A 24,524-nucleotide genomic window follows, 5' to 3' on the forward strand; every position below is an offset into this window, starting at 1 on the left:
GAGTGCCGCACTGTCAGAGGGTCAGTGCTGAGGGAGGACGCGCTATCACAGGGTCAGTGCTGAGGGAGTGCCGCACTGTCGGAGGGTCAGTACTGAGGGACTGCCGCACTGTCGGAGGGTCAGTGCTGAGGGAGGATACGCTGTCAGAGGGTCAGTGCTGAGGGAGTGCCACGCTGTCGGAGGGTCAGTGCTGAGAGAGTGCCGCACTGTTAGAGGGTCAGTGCTGAGGGAGCGCCACACTGTCGGAGGGTCAGTGCTGACAGAGTGCCGCACTGTCGGAGGGTCAGTGCTGAGGGAGCGCCGCACTGTCGGAGGGTCAGTGCTGAGAGAGTGCCGCACTGTCGGAGGGTCAGTGCTGAGGGAGCGCCGCACTGTCGGAGGGTCAGTGCTCAGGGAGCACCGCACTGTTGGAGGGTCAGTGCTGAGGGAGCGCCGCACTGTCGGAGGGTCAGTGCTCAGGGAGCACCGCACTGTTGGAGGGTCAGTGCTGAGGGAGTGCCGCACTGTCGGAGGGTCAGTGCTGAGGGAGCACCGCACTGTTGGAGGGTCAGTGCTAAGTGAGTGCCGCACTGTCGAAGGGTCAGTGCTGAGGGAGCACCGCACTATCAGGGGTCAGTACTGAGGGAGTGCCGCTCTGTCAGAGGGTCAGTGCTGAGGGAATGCCGCACTGTCAGAGGGTCAGTGCTGAGGGAATGCCGCACTGTCAGAGGGTCAGTGCTGAGGGAGCGCTGCACTGCCGGAGGGTCAGTGCTGAGGGAGTGGGCACTGTTGGAGGGTCAGTGCTGAGGGAGCGCTGCACTGCCGGAGGGTCAGTGCTGAGGGAGCGCTGCACTGTCGGAGGGTCAGTGTTGAGGGAGTGGGCACTGTTGGAGGGTCAGTGCTGAGGGTGCGCTGCACTGTAGGAGGGTCAGTGCTGAGGGAGTGCCGCACTGTCGGAGGGTCAGTGCTGAGGGAGTGGGCACTGTCGGAGGGTCAGTGCTGAGGGAGTGCCGCACTGCCGGAGGGTCAGTGTTGAGGGAGTGGGCACTGTCAGAGGGTCAGTGCTGAGGGAATGCCGCACTGTCGGAGGGTCAGTGCTGAGGGAGTGGGCACTGTCGGAGGGTTAGTACTGAGGGAGCGCTGCACTGTCGGAGGGACAGTGCTGAGGGAGTGGGCACTCTCAGAGGGTCAGTGCTGAGGGAATGCCGCACTGTCGGAGGGTCAGTGCTGAGGGAGTGGGCACTGTCGGAGGGTTAGTGCTGAGGGAGTGGGCACTGTCGGAGGGTCAGTGCTGAGGGAGTGGGCACTGTCGGAGGGTCAGTGCTGAGGGAATGCCGCACTGTCGGAGGGTCAGTGCTGAGGGAGTGCTGCACTGTTGGATGTGCTGTCCTTTGAATGAAAGATTCAGATGTGAATAAGTTTGCCGTCTCTGTTGAGCATATCCTTCTTCAAAGTAGAAGAGCAACTCCTGAATAAAAACGGGAAATGTTGGAGTCACTTTCACCTGACTGAGTAAACTGCTCCAAATCAATCCTATCCTCAGTTATATTTTTAACCCAGTCCGAGTGCCTGACTGGTGGGTGGTGGTGGGACAGGGAGAGGGGTCAGGAGGTGGGAGGGGAGGTGCCACTAAATGGGGAGAGGATTGGGAGAGAATGATATTTGGGGGAATGAGGTGGGAAATACCCACCGCAGTGAGGACAGAAATGACTGGAGAATAGGTGAAGAGGGTGGAGTGGTTTCCCCATGAAACACCTCCCCTCGGAACTGAGAATAATGGTTTAGAATTAAATGCTTTTATTACTAATTATTCTTTTTAAAAAATCATCGTAATACAAAGCTCAAAACATACGAATTGATGAATCTTCCAGTTTAATAACAGACTGAGAGAGTGGGCGCAAACACCTTTGCAAAGGGTCTTGTAATATTCAAACAGAGAGAATTGACAGCAAATTAAATAAGTATTCTAATTCACAATTAGATTCTGTTAAATTATAAAAAAACCCACATCAGATGGAAAAATCTAAGAGATGAAATGGGTCTTTGAAAGGAACAGCAGATAGCAAATAACTGCTTCCAGCCTTTCAGTCGATTTAACTATTAATTTGCAAGATATCAGTGTCACTGGCTGGGTCCAGTATTTATTGCCCGGCCCAAGTTGCCCCTTGAGAAGGTGGGGGTGAGCTGCCTTCCTGAACCACTGTGCTATAGGTTGACCCACAATGCCCTTAGGGAGGGAATTCCAGGATTCTGACCCAGTGACAGTGAAGGAATGGGGACATAATTCCAAGACAGGATGGTGAGGGGCTCGGAGGGGAACTTACAGAGGGTGGTGTTCCCATGTATTTGCTGCCCCTTGTCCTTCCAGAGGGAAGTGGTCGTGGGTTTGGAAGGTACTGTCTGAGAGCCTTGGATCCTCCTCTAGATGCTACACACAGCTGCCGTTGGGTGTCGGTGGTGGAGGCAGTGATTGTTGAAGATGGATTGGTGCTGATCACACCGTTTACATTCTCCTGGATGGTGTCAAGCTTCTTGAATGCTCTTGGAGCTGCCCCCCTCCAGACAAGTGGGGAATATTCCATCACACTCCTGAATTATGCCTTGTAGATGGTGGACAGGCTTTGTACTGAGGGAGTGCCGCACTGTTGGAGGGTCAGTGCTGAGGGAGTGTCACACTGTCGGAGGGTCAGTGCTGAGGGAGTGCTGCACTGTCGGAGGGTCAGTGCTGAGGGAGTGTCACACTGTCGGAGGTCAGTGCTGAGGGAGTGCTGCACTGTCGGAGGGTCAGTGCTGAGGGAGCTCCGCACTGTCGGAGGGTCAGTGCTGAGGGAGTGCCACACTGTCGGAGGGTCAGTGCTGAGGAAGTGCCGCACTGTCCGAGGGTCAGTGCTGAGAGAGTGCCGCACTGTCCGAGGGTCAGTGCTGAGGGAGGGCCGCACTGTCGGAGGGTCAGTGCTGAGGGAGTGTCGCACTGTCAGAGGGTCAGTGCTGAAGGAGCACCGCGCTGTCGGAGGGTCAGTGCTGAGGGAGTGCCGCACTGTCGGAGGGTCAGTGCTGAGGGAGTGCTGCACTGTCGGAGGGTCAGTGCTGAGGGAGTGCCGCACTGTCGGAGGGTCAGTGCTGAGGGAGCTCCGCACTGTCGGTGGGTCAGTGCTGAGGGAGTGCCGCACTGTCGGAGGGTCAGTGATGAGGAAGTGCCGCACTGTCCGAGGGTCAGTGCTGAGAGAGTGCCGCACTGTTGGAGGGTCAGTGCTGAGGGAGTGCCGCACTGTCGGAGGGTCAGTGCTGAGGGAGTGTCGCACTGTCAGAGGGTCAGTGCTGAAGGAGCACCGCGCTGTCGGAGGGTCAGTGCTGAGGGAGTGCCGCACTGTCGGAGGGTCAGTGCTGAGGGAGTGCTGCACTGTCGGAGGGTCAGTGCTGAGGGAGCGCCGCACTGTCAGGGGTCAGTGCTGAGGGAGTGCCGCACTGTTGGAGGGTCAGTGCTGAGGGAGCTCCGCACTGTCGGAGGGTCAGTGCTGAGGGAGTGCCGCACTGTCGGAGGGTCAGTGCTGAGGGAGTGCCGCACTGTCCGAGGGTCAGTGCTGAGAGAGTGCCGCACTGTCCGAGGGTCAGTGCTGAGGGAGTGCCGCACTGTAGGAGGGTCAGTGCTGAGGGAGTGCCGCACTGTCAGAGGGTAAGTGCTGAAGGAGCACCGCGCTGTCGGAGGGTCAGTGCTGAGGGAGAGCCGCACTGTCGAAGGGTCAGTGCTGAGGGAGTGCCACCATGTTGGAGGGTCAGTGCTGAGGGAGTGCAGCACTGTCGGAGGGTCAGTGCTGAGGGAGAGCAGCACTGTCGGAGGGTCAGTGCTGAGGGAGTGCTGCGCTGTCAGAGGGTCAGTGCTGAGGGATCTCCGTGCTGTTGGAGGGTCAGTGCTGAGGGTGATCCGCACTGTCGGAGGGTCAGTGCTGAGGGAGCGCCGCACTGTCGGAGGGTCAGTGCTGAGGGAGTGCCGCACTGTCAGAGGGTCAGTGCTGATGGAATGCCGCACTGTCGGAGGGTCAGTGCTGAGGGAATGCCGCACTGTCGGAGGGTCAGTGCTGAGGGAATGCCGCACTGTCGGAGTGTCAGTGCTGAGGGAGTGGGCACTGTCGGAGGGTCAGTGCTGAGGGAGTGCCGCACTGTCGGAGGTTCAGTACTGAGGGAGTGCCACACTGTCGGAGGGTCAGTGCTGAGGGAGTGCTGCGCTCTCAGAGGGTCAGTGCTGAGGGATCTCCGTGCTGTTGGAGGGTCAGTGCTGAGGGAGAGCCGCACTGTCGGAGGGTCAAGTGCTGAGGGAGTGCCGCACTGTCGGAGGGTCAGTGCTGACGCAGTGCGAATTAATTTGCCTTCTCTGGTGAATACAAAAGATGCCAGTTTCCTACTTTGAAGACGAGCAGATAGTTAGTGGGGCAATGGATCTGCCGGTGATTATTAATTCCTTGCGCAATGTGAACAAGAAGCTGATTACTTCCTGCTTGATACTGTGGGTCGACAGCAATGGCTTCACGCCCACAACACTGTGCTGTCTGTAAAACAGCGTTGTGTGAAAGCCACGATAGAAATGCCAGTCTATTAGTTTTCCTGTGTCGCTGCTGGCAGTGAGTGTCCCTGTGTGTCACTCCTCTTCTGGCGATTCTGTCACCGTGCCAATGAGAGTGTCCCATTCGTTCCATTTGACCTCGTTTAACCTGGGGAGAAGGTGACAATGTCAGTGGGCTGGGACTGTCCTGCCAGCTGATTGGTTTCCATCGCTCACTCCGGCAGTGTTGCTCGGAGGTGCTCAGTCATGACTGGGCCATGGGCCCCTCGCTCAGGTTACAGTGCCCCGTGTTCCAGGGGCTCTTCGACTGTGGAAGTCATCTTAGCCATTCAGGGAGGGTTGCCCTTCGGTCCCTCTGTCACCTGCTGTTATTCAGCTCGCTGCTTGCCATCACCCTGTGGATGTCACCCCTTTCACACTGACCATCCATGCCCCCACGGTGAAATTTGGTGTCGGTTAGAGAGTGGTTGGGTGGGGAAGGGAGGAGCAGTTAGATGGTTTTGGATGGAGGGGGAGTGCAGAGTATTTAAACCGTTGGGTTTGCCCTGAGATACAACTCGAGTGCACAGCTTTTTTCAAAGTGTGGATGGAGCATTGAGCAGGAGAAGAGAGAGCTCAGCCGTGCTCACTGACATGAAAACTAACCCCAAACACCTCGAAGGGGTGCCCGAGGCGGTAGTGTCCCACCAGCCCCCATTACTACCTTAGGGCTATAGGACCCTCATCTTATTCAGTGACCCCCTCCCTCCATTGGGGGTCATGGCCCACAGTTTGGGATCTCATGGCTCACTTCATCAACTCTCACCCATCCATCCCTCACCCCCACACCCTCCCCCCTCCAAAACAGGAACCCATCCTGATCCCAGTGTGAACAGGCTGGAATGACAGAGCGGGGACACTGACAGATCGGAATCTTTCCCAGACCAGGGCATGAAACTCTCTGAGCCCACCTCCTCCTGACCTTCCCTTGGAGTTGGGAGTGGTGGATGGTGAGGGTCACTGAGCATGGGTGACCTTGGTCTGAATATTCAGTAACATGCTGTAGTTCATGTGCCGATTGGACCAAACTCCAGGCCATCAGGGTACTACAAGCAGAAGAAGGCCATTCAGCCCATCAAGTCGATCCCACCAGTCAGTGAGCTCATCGCCAACACAGCTTGGATTGAAAGCAAAATTCCCCCACCAATGATGCTGTGTTATTTCCCAAACCTCTTGGACACAGCAATTACCTGAGACACCACCGTTTGTCCTCCTTCCCTTCAGGTGTGAGTCCAACAGTAATCTCCGTAAAGCTGTGGCCATTCTTACACCTGGTCCGTAGCCATTTCGGCAGCGATCTTTCAAAGTGCAGAGTGGTCTCAGCTCTCTGGAGGAGTTAAAACAAGTTACATTGAGCCTAAAACACAGAAATAGGCTATTCAGCCCAACTTGTGATTACGCAGGCGTGACATGAGCCCTCCTCCCACTCTACGTGCCCTCACCATATCCACACATCCTCCTATTCTCGTCCCCATCATTCCCTTCCCTAACTTGCTTTTAAATGTACCTGCACTAATCTCAGCTCTTCCAGCTGGCATTGAGTACCACATTCCCACCGCTCCCTTGGGAAAGAGGTTTCTCCTGAATTCCCTACTGGATTTACCTTCTGACTGTGTAATAACAACTTCGCACAAGTGGACACAGTTCCTCTCTTTGACTCTATCAAACCCCTTCTTTATTTGAAAGATCCCTTTCGGTTCACCCGAGAGTTCGACCCAGAGGAAAGGGGCTGTGGTCTCTCCAGTCTTTTCTCATCTTTTCATGGGACCCAGATGCTGCTGGCTGGGCTAGTATTGGCCATCCGTAATAGCCCTTGTGATGAGCCCCTGCATTCTGTCTGCTGTAGGTGTCCTTCAGGAGGGACGGAATCCCAGGATTTTGACCCAGTGACACAAGGAATAAGGTGATACATTTCCAAGTCTGGGTGGTGGGTGGCTTGGAGGGGAACATGCAGGGCTTGCATTTCCATGCTGTTGAAAGAGCTTTAGTGAATTTCTGCAGTGCATCTTGTAGATAGTATACACTACTGCTACTGAGCGTTGGTGGTGGAGGGAGGGGATGTTTATGGATGTGTTGCCAATCAAGCAGGGGCTGCTTTGCTCTGGATGGTGTCAAGCTTCCTGAATGTTGTTGGAGCTGCACTTATCCAGGGCAAGTGGGGAATATTCCATCACACTCCTGACTTGTGCCTTGTAGATGGTGGGAGTCAGGAGGGGAGTTACTGCAGTATTCCTAGTTTCTGACCTGATGTTGTAGCTACTGTGTTAATGTGGTGAGTCCAGTTGAGTATGTAGTCAATGGTAACCCCCAGGATGTTGATATCTCAGGGGATTCAGTGATGGTAACACCATTGATTATTGAGGGACAGTAGATTCTCCTTTGTTGGTGATGGTCATTGCCTGGCATTTGTGTGGTGTGAATATTACTTGCTAGTTGTCAGCCCAAGCCTGGATGTTGTCCAGATTTTGAACACGGCCTGCTTCAGTATCTGAGGAGTGGTGAATGGTGCTGAACATTATGTAATCATCGTTGAACACCCCCACTTCTGACCCTATGATGGAGGGAAGGTCATTGATGAAGCAGCTGAAGGTGGTTGGGTCTCGGACACTACCCTGAGGGACTCCTGCAGAGATGTCCTGGAGCTGAGATGACTAACCTCCAACAACCACAGACTCCAGCCAGCAGCAAGTTTACCCCCAGAACCCCCCTGATGATATAAGGCCAATGTTTATTGCCTGTCTCTTTTTACCCTTGGGAAACATGCTGGATCACAACCATCTTCTGATAAAGGGTGACTGGACTCAAAACGTTAACTCTGCTTTCTCTCCACAGATGCTGCCAGACCTGCTGAGTTTCTCCAGCAATTTCCATTTTTGTTTGTTGCAGGTAGATCACCAGGGTCAGCAGTTTTTTGTTTTATTTTCTGAAGGTTAGTTAGACATGTGTCACAAATGCTGACCTCGCCAGTTGTATTCACATTACTACTGGAGTGCTGTGTCCTGTGCTGGTCGCTCAGTTATAGGAAGGATAGTGTGAAACTGGAGAGGGTTCCGAAGGAGTTTCCCAAGATGTTGCCGGGTATAGGAGGTTTGAGTTAGAGTTAGGTTTGAGTTAGTTCACTGGAGCATAGGAGGTTAAGAGGCAACGTGACAGAATTTTATAAAATAACGAGGGGTATTGAGTTAATGGTGGTTATCTTTTAGGTAAAAAGAAAGACTGCAGATGCTGGAAACCAGATTTTGGATTAGAGTGGTGCTGGAAAAGCACAGCAGGTCAGGCAGCATCCAAGGAGCAGGAAAATCGACGTTTCGGGCAAAAGCCCTTCATCAGCTGGTTATCTTTTCCCTAGGGGTGAGGAATTTCAAGACTGGGGGCACCTTTTTAAGGGGAGGGGAGACAGATTTTAAAAAGACATAAGAGGCAATTTATTTTACACAGAGGGTGATTCGCATGTGGAATGTACTCCCTGCGGAAGTGGTGGGTGTGGGAATAATTACAACGCTTAAATAACATTTGGATAAGTTCATGGGTAGGAAAGGTTTAGGTGGATATGGGCCAGGAGCAGGCAGGTGGGACTAGTTTAGTTTGGGGTTATGTTTGGCATGGACTGGTTGGACTGAAGGGTCTGTTTCCACGCTGTATGACTCGTGAACAAATATCCTCTCTGTTCTGCTATTAATCTTGACTTTCCTTTACACCTTCCTCAATTCATCTAGATCCCTTTTTATAAAATAGAGACCAGAAATACAGTGTTCCAAATGTGGTTGAACAGCTTCAGTGCAAGTGGGAACAAGTGTTTCTGCTTTTTAATCCTTTTCGACAGGAAGTGGACCCAGTTTTTGCTCACTTGAAGGGACTTGTTAAATGATGCTGTTGTTACAGTGAGGAGGGTAGCTGCAATCCTGAATTGGGTTTGCTGTTTCTGGTTGGAAGATTTCACCCTGTAACAGCCCCACTCTCCCACCATCACTGTCAAAGTTAACCGAAAACACATATTGTCTTCCAAATGCCCTCAAAGCATTTTCTCCTCAGGTTCTTTCAACAGATTCATCCTTAATCCTGGGGAATTCCAGGGCGCTCCATAAAGGTTGGAGATCCAGCTGATCATCCGGGACAGAGGACCATCAATCAGCCTGTGTCTATCATAGGCAGGGAGTTACCTTGTGATGTATTGTCATTCACTGCTCATGTTTACTGCTGGCTGTGTTTGTGGCCAATACCATTCAGGGTAGATCCACACACACACATACACACATACATGCACATACACACATACACCAATACACCACACACACACACGCACATACACCACACACACATACACACACACGCACACACATACACGCACATACACCACACACCAATACACCACACACACACACATTGGCTCTGAAAGCACCAGCTGGAATACATTGGAAACAAACATGCCATTTACTGCAGACTAACAATGGGTTCTTGCAGATGTTTCTAAATCCTGAAGAGAGCTGTTCTAACCTCATAATGAGTCTATTGTGGAGATGCTGGTGCCAGACTGGGTTGGACAAAGTCAGAAATCCAACTGGTTGACTTGAAATCACAAGCTTTTGGAGCACTGCCCCTTCATTGGGTGAAGTCAGCTGATGAGAGTTCACATCACCTGACAAAGGGGCAGCACTCTTAAAGGTTGTGCTTTCAAATAAACCTGTTGGACTATAATGTGGTGTCATGTGACTTCTGACTTGAGTCTTTTGAGAGAGTGAATACAGAGAATTTTGAATGTGGTTGGTAATCAAAGGGGCACAGACTGATGAACCCTGTCAGAGGCACCCCAGAGGAGATCAGGGCTTCATTTCTCTTACACTGTTGTTGTTAAATGTGCTGCTTGAAAGGGACTGTGGCAGTAGATTCAACAGGACCTTTCAAAAGGGAACTGGAATAATACATCAAAATGCTAGTACAGGGACAATGGGCCAAATGGCCTCTTTCCATACTCTATCATAGGATTCAAAACAAATTGCTAAACTCAGAAAAGGCAGCTGATACTTACTGGCCTTTTACATAGAGGGGTGAATCTTAGTCACATCTAATAAATCCTGCTTTAGAGAGGGTAACCCTTTCCTCTCTGGCTCAGGGTAGCCTGGGAGGCAGATATGAAGAGGTTAGAACTCTGCACTGACCTGCAGCTTCCAGATCTTCTCACTGTCACTGGAAATCTTTGTCACGGTCTCTCCCATCAGAGCGATCAGCATGTTCAGGAGAAGGACAAAGGTCAGGATGACGTACAGTACCAGGAGCATGTGGAAGAAGATGGGAAACCTGGAGTGTTTCTGGATTCCCAGGTCTCCCAAGCCAATAGTGAGCTTAAAGAGCTCCAGGATAGCGGAACTGAATCCATTGTACGGACAGTCGCTGTCTGTGGGACATTCCTCAATTAAGGAGGCCAGAGCTGTGGATAAAATCATAAACATCTCGTGGATTGTAAGAGACAGGAGGAAAAGAGAATAGGAACAATTATATTTCTGTGAAGAATTGAACAAAGTGCCTTTTAAAACTGCAGGTTAACCCAAAGCTCTTCATGTGAACCAGGTTTGATGTGTCCTCATTGTTGTGGGTGTAGGAAAATGCAACAGCCAATCGTGCACAGGGAGATCCCACAAACATGACCCATTAACCCATTTTGTGATGGTGATTGAGGACACAGGGAGAACTGGCCTGTTCTTCTCCAGATATTGGCTACATGGCCTTTTACAACAGCCCAGTAGGACTGACAGGGTCTTGGTTTAATAACCCACCTGAAGGGTGACACTGTGACAGTACAGTGCTCCCTTAGTGCTGCATCGGGGGATGGGACAGGCAGTGTACATTCTGGGCTCAAGTCTCTCAAGTGGAAATTGAACTGAGGGCTTGTGCCTCTTGATGAGAGTTGCTACCCTCTGGGCGACAGGAGAGTGGGCACTATACCCTCCATACTGGTGTTTCTCTTCAAAATGCCTGAAACTGTTAGACTGGTAAGGACTGGATGGCAGGGCAGATACACCTTAGACCTGTGACAATTTTACTAATATTTATTAATGGAATGTGGGCGTGACTGGCTGTGCCAATATTTATTGCCCGTCCCTAATTGCCCAGAGGGCAGTTTACATTTAACCACATTGCTGTGGGTCAGGAGTCACGTGTAGGCCAGACCAGGTAAGATTGGCAGATGTCCTTCCCCTGAGGGAATACCAAGGCTCAAACCTGCCAGCGCATCATGACTGAGCATTTTCACCCTCCCTACGTCCTGTTTCCCCACTCCACCCCCTCCCCCAGCCACCCCCCCCAAATTCCCACAGCTGGGAAAAGCAAACCGAGGGACCTCTGGAATCCTGGAGTGATAAGTGGATGTGGATTAATCTGGGGACAAACCCCTCACTGAGTTCTCCAGCCTCAGGGTGGACACAATGCAGGGAACTGGTCTCACAAACTGCGCACTCTTCATCGAGACATGGACTGGGCAAGAACAGAAATATTTCCCCATCCAGCCTTACCTGCTGCAAATCCCACAATGAAAACTGCGTAGACCAGGAGGAATCGCAGGATATCCTGCAGGATAATCTGTCGAAAGATATTGAGAAAGATTACTCTTGAACGCTGATGGTGGTACAGTTAATATATACCTTTCAGTCACACCACCATCACAGCCAGCAGGAGGCGGTGTGGTACAGTCCCCTCACAGGCGGTTGTCATGTCAATGTCACACTTTCAGAAGCTGCAAGTTCCTGAGCGAGGGATGGTGAGGATGGTGGCTCCAATGTGCTTCCAGGATTGACGGGGAATTTCTCACACTGACCCCATTTGCTGCTATCTGGAATCGGAGGCCAAACCTTTCCTGGAACCTCTGGCTCAGAGATTGGAAGGCCACCCTTTGGCATCATCAGAGTCTAGGGGCGCCTGGATACCGACAGATGTATCCAGTGAGAATCTCATTCAGCCCAGTTGTTCCTTGGCATGTTCTCGGAGCGACCTTCACAACCTTATTGAGCTTCAAAATGAACTTGCTCCTAAATGTGTACACAGCAAGATTCCACAGAGCTGAAAATGTGTTGCTGGAAAAGCGCAGCAGGTCAGGCAGCATCCAGGGAACAGGAGAATCGATGTTTCGGGCATAAGCCCTTCTTCAGGAATAAGGAAAGTTTGTCCAGCAGGCTAAGACAAAAGGTAGGGAGGAGGGACTTGGGGGAGGGGCGTCGGAAATGTGATAGGTGGAAAGAGGTCAAGGTGAGGGTGATAGGTCAAACTGGGGTGGGGGCGGAGAGGTCAGGAAGAAGATTGCAGGTTAGGAAGGCGGTGCTGAGTTCGATGGATTTGACTGAGTCAAGGTGGGGGGAGGGGAAATGAGGAAGCTGGTGAAATCCGAGGTAAAAACAATGACTGCAGATGCTGGAAACCAGATTCTGGATCAGTGGTGCTGGAAGAGCACAGCAGTTCAGGCAGCATCCGAGGACAGGCAAAATCCGAGGACAGGCAAAATCCGAGGACAGGCAAAATCGACGTTTCGGGCAAAAGCCCTTCATCAGGAATAAAGGCAGAGAGCCTGAAGCGTGGAGAGATAAGCTAGAGGAGGGTGGGGGTGGGGAGAAAGTAGCATAGAGTACAATAGGTCAGTGGGGGAGGAGATGAAGGTGATAGGTCAGGGAGGAGAGGGTGGAGTGGATAGGTGGAAAAGGAGCTAGGCAGGTAGGACAAGTCCGGACAAGTCAAGGGGACAGTGTTGAGCAGGAAGTTTGAAACTAGGATGAGGTGGGGGAAGGGGAAATGAGGAAACTGTTGAAGTCCACATTGATGCCCTGGGGTTGAAGTGTTACGAGGGGGAAGATGAGGCGTTCTTCCTCCAAGCGTCTGGTGGTGAGGGAGCGGCGGTGAAGGAGGCCCAGCACCTCCATATCCTCAGCAGAGTGGGAGGGGAGTTGAAATGTTGGGCCACGGGGCGGTTTGGTTGATTGGTGCGGGTGTCCCGGAGATGTTCCCTAAAGCGCTCTGCTAGGAGGTGCCCAGTCTCCCCGATGTAGAGGAGACCACATTGGGAGCAACGGACACAATAAATGATATTAGTGGATGTGCAGGTAAAACTTTGATGGATGTGGAAGGCTCCTTTAGGGCCTTGGATAGAGGTGAGGGAGGAGGTGTGGGCACAGGTTTTACAGTTCCTGCGGTGGCAGGGGAAAGTGCCAGGATGGGAGGGTGGGTTGTAGGGGGCGTGGACCTGACCAGGTAGTCACGGAGGGAACGGTCTTTGCGGAAGACGGAAAGGGGTGGGGAGGGAAATATATCCCTGGTGGTGGGGTCTGTTTGGAGGTGGCGGAAATGTCGGCGGATGATTTGGTTTATGCGAAGGTTGGTAGGGTGGAAGGTGAGCACCAGGGGCGTTCTGTCCTCGTTACGGTTGGGGGGGGGGTCTGAGGGCGGAGGTGCGGGATGTGGACGAGATGCGTTGGAGGGCATCTTTAACCACGTGGGAAGGGAAATTGCGGTCTCTAAAGAAGGAGGCCATCTGGTGTGTTCTGTGGTGGAACTGGTCCTCCTGGGAGCAGATACGGCGGAGGCGGAGGAATTGGGAATACGGGATGGCATTTTTGCAAGAGGTAGGGTGGGAAGAGGTGTAATCCAGGTAGCTGTGGGAGTCGGTGGTTTTGTAAAAAATGTCAGTGTCAAGTCGGTCGTCACTGATGGAGATGGAGAGGTCCAGAAAGGGGAGGGAGGTGTCAGAGATGGTCCAGGTAAATTTAAGGTCAGGGTGGAATGTGTTGGTGAAGTTGATGAATTGCTCAACCTCCTCGCAGGAGCATGAGGTAGCGCCAATGCAGTCAGCAATGTAGCGGAGGAAGAGGTGGGGAGTGGTGCCGGTGTAATTACGGAAGATCAACTGTTCTAGGTAGCCAACAAAGAGACAGGCATAGCTGGGGCCCATACGTGTGCCCATGGCTACCCCTTTGGTCTGGAGGAAGTGGGAGGATTCAAAGGAGAAATTGTTAAGGGTGAGGACCAGTTCGGTCAAACGAATGAGAGTGTCGGTGGAAGGGTACTGTTGGGGACGTCTGGAGAGGAAAAAACGGAGGGCTTGGAGGCCCTGGTCATGGCGGATGGAGGTGTAGAGGGATTGGATATCCATGGTGAAGATGAGGCGTTGGGGGCTGGGGAAACGGAAGTCTTGGAGGAGGTGGAGGGCGTGGGTGGTGTCTCGAACGTATGTGGGGAGTTCCTGGACTAGGGGGGATAGGACAGTGTCGAGGTAGGTAGAGATGAGTTCAGTGGCAGGAGCATGCTGAGACAATGGGTCGGCCAGGGTGGTCAGGCTTATGGATCTTGGGAAGGAGGTAGAACCGGGCAGTGCGGGGTTCCCGGACTATGAGGTTGGAAGCAAATCCGAGTTCATCCCTTGTGGTTGGAGGGTTCCTAGGCGGAAGATGAGGCCCTCTTCCTCCAGCCGTCGTGTTGCTATGGTCTGGCGATGGAGAGGTCCAAGGACCTGCATGTCCTTGGTGGAGTGGGAGGGGGAGTTGAAGTGTTGAGCCACAGGGTGGTTGGGTTGGTTGGCCGGGTGTCCCAGAGGTGTTCTCTGAAACGCTCCGCAAGTAGGCGGCCTGTCTCCCCAATATAGAGGAGGCCACATCGGGTGCAGAGGATTCCACAGACCAAAGCTAAAGACTTTCATTGCCATAGCACCTTCCATGGACTGAAAGGCACCCAGGGCTTTGTCCTGCCAATGACGTACGTTTTGAAGTGTGTTTCTTGCTGAACTGTAGGAAATGTACAAGCCAATTTGTTCACAGCTCCCTCCCACCAACGGCAATGGCCAGACCATTCAGCCCTTTAGTGGCGCTGGTGGAGGAAGGAATGCTGACCCAAACACTGGGGAGATCTCCCTGATCATCATGGATTAGTGCCTGGAGATCTACTACATCTGCCAGGTCCATTGGAACACAATGTGTGACCCATAAAATCCGACCCCAATTCTGTGGGACATGGGAAAAAGAGCAGGCCATTCAGCCCCTCAAGTCTATTCTGCCGACCAATGATGTCATCGGTCATCCATGACCTACCTCCAGCAATGCACTTGGTCACATGTTTATTTATCTCTTCATAATATCTTTGACTCCCAAACAGTCTATTGGTTTTGGATATAGATTATATCATTAATAGGGCCACAACTTTTGTGGGGGACAGATTCACAAAATTCAACTGACCTTGTTTGGACAAGTGTCTCCCAACTTCTCTCCAAGGTCAGAGGTCACACGACACCAGGTTACAGTCCAGCAGGGTTATTTGAAATCACACACTTTCAGAGCGCTGCCCCTTTGTCAGGTATAGTGAGGGAGTAGTGCTCCAAGACCGTGTGATTTCAATGAACCCTGTTGGTCTATAACCTGGTGCCATGTGACCTCTGACTTTGTCCATCCCAGTCCAACACTGGCACCTCCACATCATCCCTCCAAGCTGGCCTGGGTCTGATTTGCTGGTCATATCCCCTTTGATCTCCCCAGCGAAAAATGTTTCTCTGTCTGTGTCTTGTCATTGACCTTCAACGTTCCAAAAGCCACGCCAGATATAATTCTGGGATGAGGAATACTGAGGAAATCAAGGGATATGGAGAGAAAGTGAACATGGATGGTGGATGCCCTAAACATCGACTCTCCTGCTTCTCGGATGCTGCCTGACCTGCTGTGCTTTTCCAGCACCACACTCTCAGCTCTGATCTCCAGCATCTGCAGTCCCCCTCCCCCGTACAGGATGAATCCCCACTCACATGACCCTATCGCAGGACTGGCTCTCACTGGGAGCATTACCTTTTTTATCATCACACAGTAAATGCCAGTTAGTTTGAAACCTCGTGTGTAATAAAGGACATTGAACCAGCCCAGGGCAAGTGCGATTACAAGCAGTATTCTGGAACCTTCCACTTCTGCCCAGCACAAGGAGTTGAAGATGATCACCAGGATGGCCTGGAGGAAACTGATGAGAAAAAGCAACTTGTGAATGTTTCTGACCCACTTCCCATGAATGAATAAAAAAAAAGACAACTTGGACACAACACACTCATGACCATGTGACTCTCTTTCTCTCTCTCTCTCTCTGCCCCAGTAGGAAAGGTGCCAATCTAACAGAGTATGCTCTGACCCTGAAACAGTCGGTAAAGTTACCTGAGGGGAGGTGCACATTCTTACCTGGTGAGATCGGGTGATCGCGGATGTGCTGCCTGAGGGGATGACAATTAGGTTCAAGAAGAACTTTCAAAAAGGAACTGAATAAAGACTTCAAGTGGGAACACCCTCGGGGTGACTGACTGTGAGGAGTTTGCACATTCTCCCCGTGTCTGCGTGGGTTTGCTCCGGGTGCTCCAGTTTCCTCCCACAGGCCAAAGATGTGCAGGTCAGGGTGGATTGGCCATGGGGAGTGCAGGTTACAGGGATAGGGTAAGGGGCTGGGTTTGGGTAGAATGCTCTTCAGAGGGTCAGTGTGGACATGATGGGCTGAACGGCCTGCTTCCACACTGTAGGGGGGGGGCTATGATTCTATGATTTACCAGACTATGAGGGAGGGGTGGGGAATGCTGGGATTAATTGTTTTGAAAACTCATCTGGTTCACTAAGGTCCTTTAGGGAAGGAAATCTGCCCATGCTTACCTGGTCTGGCCTACACGTGACTCCAGGCCCACAGTGATGCGGCTCGCACTGAACTGCCCTCGAAACACCCCAAGGTGCCACACAGTTCAAGAGCAATTAATGAAAACTGACCTTGCCAGCGTTACCCACACTCCACTGCAAAATCATTTGTTTTAAAGATGAGCTCGCTGTTCCAAAGAGCCAGTACAATAAGATAGGCTGAATGGTCCATCTCTCTCTGTCATGTATTGCCCTTTGCTAAGCTAATGATGAGCTGTCTATCCTCTTTGCTTAAATGTTCCCCATTTCCCTCCCGTACCCTCGTGGGGTAATAGTCCCACTCCTGCCCATTATATAACCCTCAGTGACCTTCTCCCCTCCCCTCCCTCAGCAGAAGTCTGTCCCACACTCAGTCCGAGTCACACTCAGCCTCAGGGTCACCCGACGAAGATAACTGACAAGAAAACTTACTACAGCACGTGAAAGAATCCATCCACCAGCACAGAGTGCAGGTTGGAGCGCCTCAGATACACCATCTGTGATGCCTGAAAGAAACAGAGAGTGGGCTGTTTTTCACCAATCACTAGGGATCACCCTGTTTCTGATATCTGTACCTAACCCCGTGCTGTCCCTGTCCTGGGAGGATTTGATGGGGACAGTGTGAAGGGAGCTTTACTCTGTATCTAATCCCGTGCTGTCCCTGTCCTGGGAGGATTTGATGGGGACAGTGTGAAGGGAGCTTTACTCTGTATCTAATCCCGTGCTGTCCCTGTCCTGGGAGTGTTTGATGGAGGACAGTGTAGAGGGAGCTTTACTCTGTATCTAATCCCGTGCTGTCCCTGTCCTGGGAGTGTTTGATGGGGGACAGTGTAGAGGGAGCTTTACTCTGTATCTAACCCCGTGCTGTCCCTGTTCTGTGAATTTTAAAAAGCATTGTGACTAAGGGAGGGAGGGAGAGGGAGAGGACAGAGAGGGTCTTGGAAGGAATTCCCGAGTTTGGGATTGATCCAGTGAAGGGACAGATGCAAAAGCTGAAGCAAATAAGTTCAATGGTGTTCACGAGGAATGGGTAGATCAGAGAGATTTCAAGAAGTAAAGGATGCAGTAGTTTCTAACACAGACCTACAAACCAGGGGGGACCCTGCGTGTTATTAGTGTAGAAGGTGAATTATGGATAGTGAACGAGGATTGAGACTGCTTCAGCCACGGTCCTCTAGGATTGAGAATTCCTGAATTGACCTTGAGTAAAAAAGCCCAGAGATGGAGAGAATGCTGTGAACTGCTCTCTGTTAAAAGCGAAGCGTAGACATTACCGACAAACCCACCTCTTTAACAGAGAGATACACAGCCATTAAAAATAGATAAATCTGTGCCTGGAAGAGCTTGGGTAGATAACTCAACGCAGATATTGGGATCTGTGCAAAAAACAAAAGACAGGATAATTAACTAACATCGTTACAAGAAGCAAAGACTATCTCAACAAGGTGGCTCCATACGATATTGATAGTGGACGGTATTGTATTGCTGTTTGTGGGAGCTTGCTGTGCACACATTTGTTGCATCGCTCATACATTAACACTCTTTCAAAAACCTAATCCAATCCGCTGTCAAACAGAGAGGGTGGGCTTTTACCAACTGGGGTTTGGGGTACAAGACTCAAAGGCAGCAATGACCCACACACGGTTCAGACTGAATTATTATAGCACCAACCCCATCCCCTGCACAGACCCCTGACCCCCCCATCCCCCACTAGCCCCCTAACCTGCCTATCCCCCACACAGACCCCTCACCCACCCATCCCCCACACAGACCCCTCACCCCCCATCCCCCACACAGTCCCCTCACCCACCCAATCCGCCACAGAGACCCCTCACCCCCCATCCCCCACACAGTCCCCTCACCCACCCAATCCCCCACAAAGACCCCTCACCCCCCTCCCCCACACAGTCCCCTCACCCACCCAATCACCCACACAGACCCCTCACCCTAATCCCTCACACAGACCCCCTCACCCCCTCATCCCCGACATAGCCCCTAACCTGCCCATCCCCCACACAGACCCCTCACCCCAACATCCCTCACATAGTCCCCTCACCCACCCAATCACCCACACAGACCCCTCACTCCCCATCCCCCACACAGGCCCCTAACCCTCCCATCCCCCACACAAACCCCTCACTCCCCATCCCCCATACGGACTCCTCACCCCCCATCCTCCACGCAGACCCCTCACCCCCATCCCCCACAAAGACCCCTCACCCCCTCATCCCCCACATAGCCCCCTAACCTGCCCATCCCCCACACAGATCCCTCATCCCCAGTCCCCACACAGACCCCTCACCCGTCATCCCCCACACAGTCCCCTCACCCACGCAATCCCCCACACAGCCTCCTCACCCTCCAACTCCCACACAGACCCCTCACCCCACAACTCCCACACAGACCCCTCACTCCCCATCCCCCACACAGGCCCCTGACCCTCCCATCCCCACACAGACCCCTCACTCCCCATCTCCCACACAGACCCCTGACCCCCCCCATCTCCCACAAAGATCACTCACCCCCATTCCCCCACACTGACCTCTCACCCTCCATCTCCCACACAGACCCCTCACCCACCCATCCCCCACACAGACCCCTCACCCCCCCCATCCCCCACACAGGCCCCCTCAAGCCCCATCTCCCACACAGACCCTTCACCCCATTCCCCACACAGACCCCGACCCTCCCATCCCCCACACAGACACCTCACCCCCCATCCCCCACACAGACACCTCACCCCACAATCCCCCACACAGACCCCTCACCCCTCCATTCCCCACACAGACACCTCACCCTCCCCATCCCCCACACTGACCCCTCATCCCCCCATTCCCCACACAGACCGCTCACCCTCCCGATCCCGCACACTGACCCCTCACCCCCCATCCTCCACACAGATCCCTCACCCCCCATCCCCCACACAGATCCCTCACCCCCCCATCCCCCACACAGACCCCTGACCACCCCCCATCGCCCACAAAGACCCCTCACCCCCCACCTCCCACACAGACCCCTCAACCCCCAGACCCCATACAGATCCCTCACCCCCCATCCCCCACACAGATTTCTCAACCCCTCATCCCCCACACAGTTCCCTCACCCCCCATCTCCCACACAGACCCTTCACCCCCATCCCCCACACAGATCCCTGATCCCCCCATCCCTCACACAGACCCCTCACCCCCATCCCTCACACAGACCCCTCACCCCCCGATCCCGCACACAGACCCCTCACCCCCCCAACCCCCACACAGACCCCTCACCCCCCACCTCCACACAGATTCCTCACCTCCCCATCCCTCACACAGTCTCCTCAACCCCCATCCCCCACACAGACCCCTCACCCCCATCCCCCACACAGACCCCTCATCCCCATCCCAGACACAGACCCCTTACCCACCCATCCCCCACTCCGATCCCTGGCCCCCCCATTCCCCACACAGTGCCCTCCCCCCATCCCCCACACAGACCACTTACCCCCCATCCCCCACACCGATCCCTCGCCCCCCATCCCCCACACAGACCCCTCACTCCCCAACCCCCACATAGACCCCGACCCCCCCATTCCCCCATACAGATCCCTGACCCCCCATCCCCCACACAGACCCTGACCCCCTACCCCCACACAAACCCCCAAGCCCCGCATCCTCCGTACAGACCCCTCCCCCTCCCCCCCCCCCCATAGGGTCCATTCCCCTCTAGCACAGGGCCCCCAGCACAGAACCCCAACCTTAGACACTCCTTGCACACACAGACCTCCCCCCACCCACACACATCCCCACACTGATACACACTCCCCCCACCCTCCCAGATAGGCTCCCTCACCCCGATCCTGCACTGTCAGTTCTCATGAGGAGGTGAGGGCATTTCTCAGCTTCAGAGTGGGGTTTGGGAATCGCTGATGGGGAAGGATGAGTACGTGATGTTGGGACGTGCACAAGACAATATTTTTTATTACGGCTTTAGTACGACACAACCCTGTTGATTCATTAATTCATTCGTTCAGGGAAGGAGCTCTAACTGCAATCCATTTCTACCTGCCACTGAGAGGTTGGAAAGGAATCAAACTTTGTTGTGGGTCTGGAGATGTGAGGTGACCAGACTGGGTGAGGATGGCCGATTCCTGAGCCAGAGTGTGTGCTTTATTCAGCAGTTTAATAGTCACAGACAAACTTTTTTATTCTGAATTTCATTTAGTTACTACTTATAGTCAAAGACAATAATCTAGTGAGTTAAAACACTGTCATTTTGGAAGTGAATTATTATCAATGATAATTAATATAACATGGTTAATAAATCTGTGAATATCTCCATGATGCTGTAATCCTGATTGTTTTTGTGGTTGTCCTAGCCGAGTTCACCACTCTCCGTAAACATCTCCAATCTTGAATGGTACCGTTGCCATACCAGGTAGTGATGCATTCAGACAGAATGTTCTCGATGACGCACCTATTAATGTTGGCAAGGGTATTCGCCACCATGCCAAATTTCATCAGCTGCCTGAGGAAGAAGAGACGTTTTGAACCTTTGTAACCAATGTGTCCGCGTGAAGAGTCCAAGAAAGCTTGTTGTGGATGACCACTCCCAGGAACTTGACACTCTCTACTTGTTCCACCTCTGTACTGTTAATGTTTAGGGGGCATGATTAACATCCTGCTGAAAGTCAATACTGAGTACCTTGCTTTTGCCGGCATTGAGAGCTAGGTTGTTCTCAGTGCACCATTTTTCCAGGTCTTCCACCTGCCATCTGTAGTCTGTTTCGTCACCATCTGAGATTCAACCGACTATGGTGGTGTCATCAGCGAACCTGTAAATGGCATTAGTCTGGTATCTGGCGACACAGTCATGGGTATACAGCAAGTACAGTAGGGGGCTGAGGATGCATCCCTGGGGGGCTCCAGTGTTGAGTGTTAGTGAGGATGAAATATTGTTCCCAATCTTCACTGATTGTGGCCTGTGGGTCAGGAAACTGAGGATCCAGTTGCAGAGAGTGGGGCTTGGTCCAAGATCACTAAGTTTAGTAATCAGTCTCGAGGGGATAATAGTGTTGAAGGCTGAATTGTAGTCAATGAGTAGGATTCTTACATAGCTGTTCTTGGTGTCAATATGTTCTAGTGAGTACAAAGGGATGTTCTAAGTACAATAGTGTGAGTAGAGTGTCGTGAGGCTGAATAACAAGTGTTTGCAGGGACCTGACAAAGGGGCAGTGCTCCGAAAGCTTGTGGACGCACTGGTTACAAAGGCCCAACAATGTCCCTTCTTCCTCAGGCAGCTGAGGGAATTTGGCATGATGGCAAATACCCTTGCCAACTTTTATAGGTGTGCCATCGAGAGCATTCTGTCTGGATGTATCACTGCCTGGTATGGCTACTGTACCATTCAAGATCGGAGATGGTTACAGAGAGTGGTGAACTCGGCCAGGACAATCACAAAGGCCAACCTCCCATCTACAGAATCTGTCTACCAGGCCTGCTGTCAAGGAAAGGCCACCAGCATTCTCAAAGATCCATCCCACCCTGGCAATGTTTTTCTACAACCTCTACCATCGGGGAGAAGGTACAGAAGCCTGAACACACGCACCAGCCGGTTTCACAACAGTTCCTACCCTACTGTGCCTCGGTACACGTGACAATAAGTTCAATTCAATTCAATTCAACTTACCTGTTGGCACTCTTAATTACCTGGAATTACATTGCCATTATCTCTCCGCCAATATATTCTGTGCCTGTGCACCTCCCTCCACTTCACCTGATGAAGGGGCAGCGCTCCAAAAGCTTGTGATTTCAAATAAACCTGTTGGACTATAACCTGGTGTTGTGTGACCTTTGACTTTGGATATCCTTAACAACCCAGCCTCGACAGCCCTCTGTGGTCAAGAATTCGATAGAGTCACTCCCCTCTGAGGAAAGAAACACCTCCTCAAGTCTGTCTTGTGGAGGCCCTTCACTCTAAGATGATGCCGTCTGGTCCCAGACTCTCCCACAAGGGGAAATAACCTCTCCACACCTACTCTGTCAAGTCTCTTAAGAATCTTATCTTTCACTAAGCTCGCCTCTCATCCTTCTAAACTCCAGGCCCAAACTACCCAATCTCTCCTCATAGGACAGTGAACATAGAACATAGAAACGTACAGCACAGAACAGGCCACGATGTGGGCGGCACGGTGGCACAGTGGTTAGCACTGCTGCCTCACAGCGCCAGAGACCCGGGTTCAATTCCCGCCTCAGGCGACTGACTGTGTGGAGTTTGCACATTCTCCCCGTGTCTGCGTGGGTTTCCTCCGGGTGCTTCGGTTTCCTCCCACAGTCCAAAGATGTGCAGGTCAGGTGAATTGGCCATGTTAAATTACCCGTAGTGTTAGGTAAGGGGTAAATGTAGGGGTATGGGTGGGTTTCGCTTCGGCGGGTCGGTGTGGACTTGTTGGGCCGAAGGGCCTGTTTCCACACTGTAATCTAATCTAAATCTAAATGTTGTGTCGAGATTTAATCCTAATGTAAAATATAGTAACAACCTAAGCACCCCTCAACTCACTGCTATCCATGTGCGTGTCCAGCAGTCGCTTAAATGTCCCCGATGACTCTGCTTCCACCACCACCACTGGCAACACATTCCATGCATTCACAACTCTCTGCGTAAAGAACCTACCTCTGACATCTCCTCTATACCTTTCTCATAACATCTTAAACTATGACCCCTTGTACCAGTCAATCCTGCCCTGGGGAAAAGTCTCTGGCTATTGACTCCATCTATTCCACTCATTATCTCGATCAGGTCTCCTCTCTTCCTCCTTCTCTCCAGAGAGAAAAATGAGCTTATTCAACCTTTCTTCATAAGGCAAGCCCTCCAGTCCAGGCAGCATCCTGGAAACCTTCTTTACACCCTCTCCAAAGCCTCTGTATCTTTCCGATAGTAGGGCGACCAGAACTGGACACAATATTCCAAGTATGGTCTCACCAGGGACTTGTAGAGCTGTAGCAAAACCTCGTGGCTCTTAAACTCAATCCCTCTGTTAATGAAAGCCAAAACACCATATTCTTTCTTGACAACCCTATCCACTTGGGTGGCAACTTTGAGAAATATATGTACTTGCACACCCAGATCCCTCTGTTCCTCCACACTGCCAAGAATCCTGCCTTTAATCCTATATTCAGCATTTGAGTTCGACCTTCCAAAATGCATCACTTCGCATTTATCCAGGTTAAACTCCATCTGCCATTTCTCAGCTAAGCTCTGTATCCTGTCTATGTCGCACTGCAGCCTGCAATAGCCCTCTATAATATCAACGGCACCTCCAACCTTTGTGTCATCTGCAAATTTACTAATCCACCCCTCAACCTCCTCATCCAAGTCATTTATAAAAACTACAAAGAGCAGAGGCCCAAGTACAGAGCCCTGCGGGACCCCACTCAACATTGTCCTCCAGGCAGAATACTTTCCATTTACAACCACTCTCTGTCTTCTGTCAGCCAGCCAATTGTGGATACAGCCAAATCTCCCTGTATCCCATACTTCCTGACTTTATCAATGAGCCTACCATGGGGAACCCTATCAAACGCCTTGCTTCCATCCCTGGGAACAGCAGAGTGAACCCTCTCTGGACTGCCCCCAATATTTATTTTCTTAGGTAAGGGGTCAAAACGGTTCACAACATTCTGATGTAGTCAGACTGTAGCACCTTGTGCAGCTTTAGTGAGACTTGAGCAAGTGGTTAAAGCAAGCAGTATAGATGCATCTCAGGGGAAACTAGATAACATGAGGGAGAAGGGAACAACATCCCACAATTATAGATTTAGGACAGAAAGAAAGGGTTACAGTGAAGCATAAGCACCAGTATGAACTGGTTGGGCCGAATGGCCTATTTCCATACCAAGAATCCAATGTGATGGGAGCACTGCTCTTGGTCAAGGGAGTTGTTTCTCTCCTGTCTGTTAGAGGCTACGATGGTCAATGTGATGATGTAGGTCAGGTAGAATATGAAACTGCCGATGAACAGGTACACCCCGAAATCCTCCCACTTCTTCTGCAGCAGCTCATTCATGGGTTCCACACTCAGCATCTCATGACGGTTCTGAAATCAGGAGACCTCCCTCATTAATGGGCTAGCTTCCTGCTCACTAAACATCCCATTACCCACTAAATCCTTCCTCCCCTCCCAGCTCGCTGTGCGGAGTCAATCTGCTGACAGCCCTTAGACTGTCGCTCGTGATCGAATCCACACAACAGGCTATCCAACAACATGAGGCATCACAACCTACACCAGAGAAAAATAACCAAACACAGTCTCAAGG

The 24,524-nt window shown here is 51.9% G+C and overlaps 1 protein-coding gene across 6 annotated transcripts in view; it reads right to left on the reverse strand.

The window, feature by feature from the left end:
* Nucleotides 1-1,125: 1,125 nt before the first annotated feature.
* Nucleotides 1,126-24,524, reverse strand: part of LOC122548230 (transient receptor potential cation channel subfamily V member 3-like) — a 100,265-nt gene continuing 76,866 nt past the window's right edge. For all 6 annotated transcript variants that reach the window (XM_087977184.1, XM_087977178.1, XM_087977183.1 and 3 more), the window contains 8 exons: nucleotides 24,104-24,304; nucleotides 17,520-17,609; nucleotides 16,666-16,739; nucleotides 15,379-15,544; nucleotides 11,083-11,149; nucleotides 9,733-10,001; nucleotides 5,767-5,903; nucleotides 1,126-4,685 (listed from right to left, as the gene is read on the reverse strand). In XM_087977184.1, the coding sequence (XP_087833310.1) occupies nucleotides 4,613-4,685; nucleotides 5,767-5,903; nucleotides 9,733-10,001; nucleotides 11,083-11,149; nucleotides 15,379-15,544; nucleotides 16,666-16,739; nucleotides 17,520-17,609; nucleotides 24,104-24,304 (1,077 nt within the window). In that variant the 3' untranslated portion in view covers nucleotides 1,126-4,612. The remainder of the gene's footprint in view (nucleotides 4,686-5,766; nucleotides 5,904-9,732; nucleotides 10,002-11,082; nucleotides 11,150-15,378; nucleotides 15,545-16,665; nucleotides 16,740-17,519; nucleotides 17,610-24,103; nucleotides 24,305-24,524) is intronic.

The sequence above is a fragment of the Chiloscyllium plagiosum genome, unplaced genomic scaffold (genome assembly GCF_037043375.1).
Source record: "Chiloscyllium plagiosum isolate Xiang-an unplaced genomic scaffold, Cpla_swu_hap1 HiC_scaffold_31, whole genome shotgun sequence".
NCBI lineage: Eukaryota > Metazoa > Chordata > Chondrichthyes > Orectolobiformes > Hemiscylliidae > Chiloscyllium > Chiloscyllium plagiosum.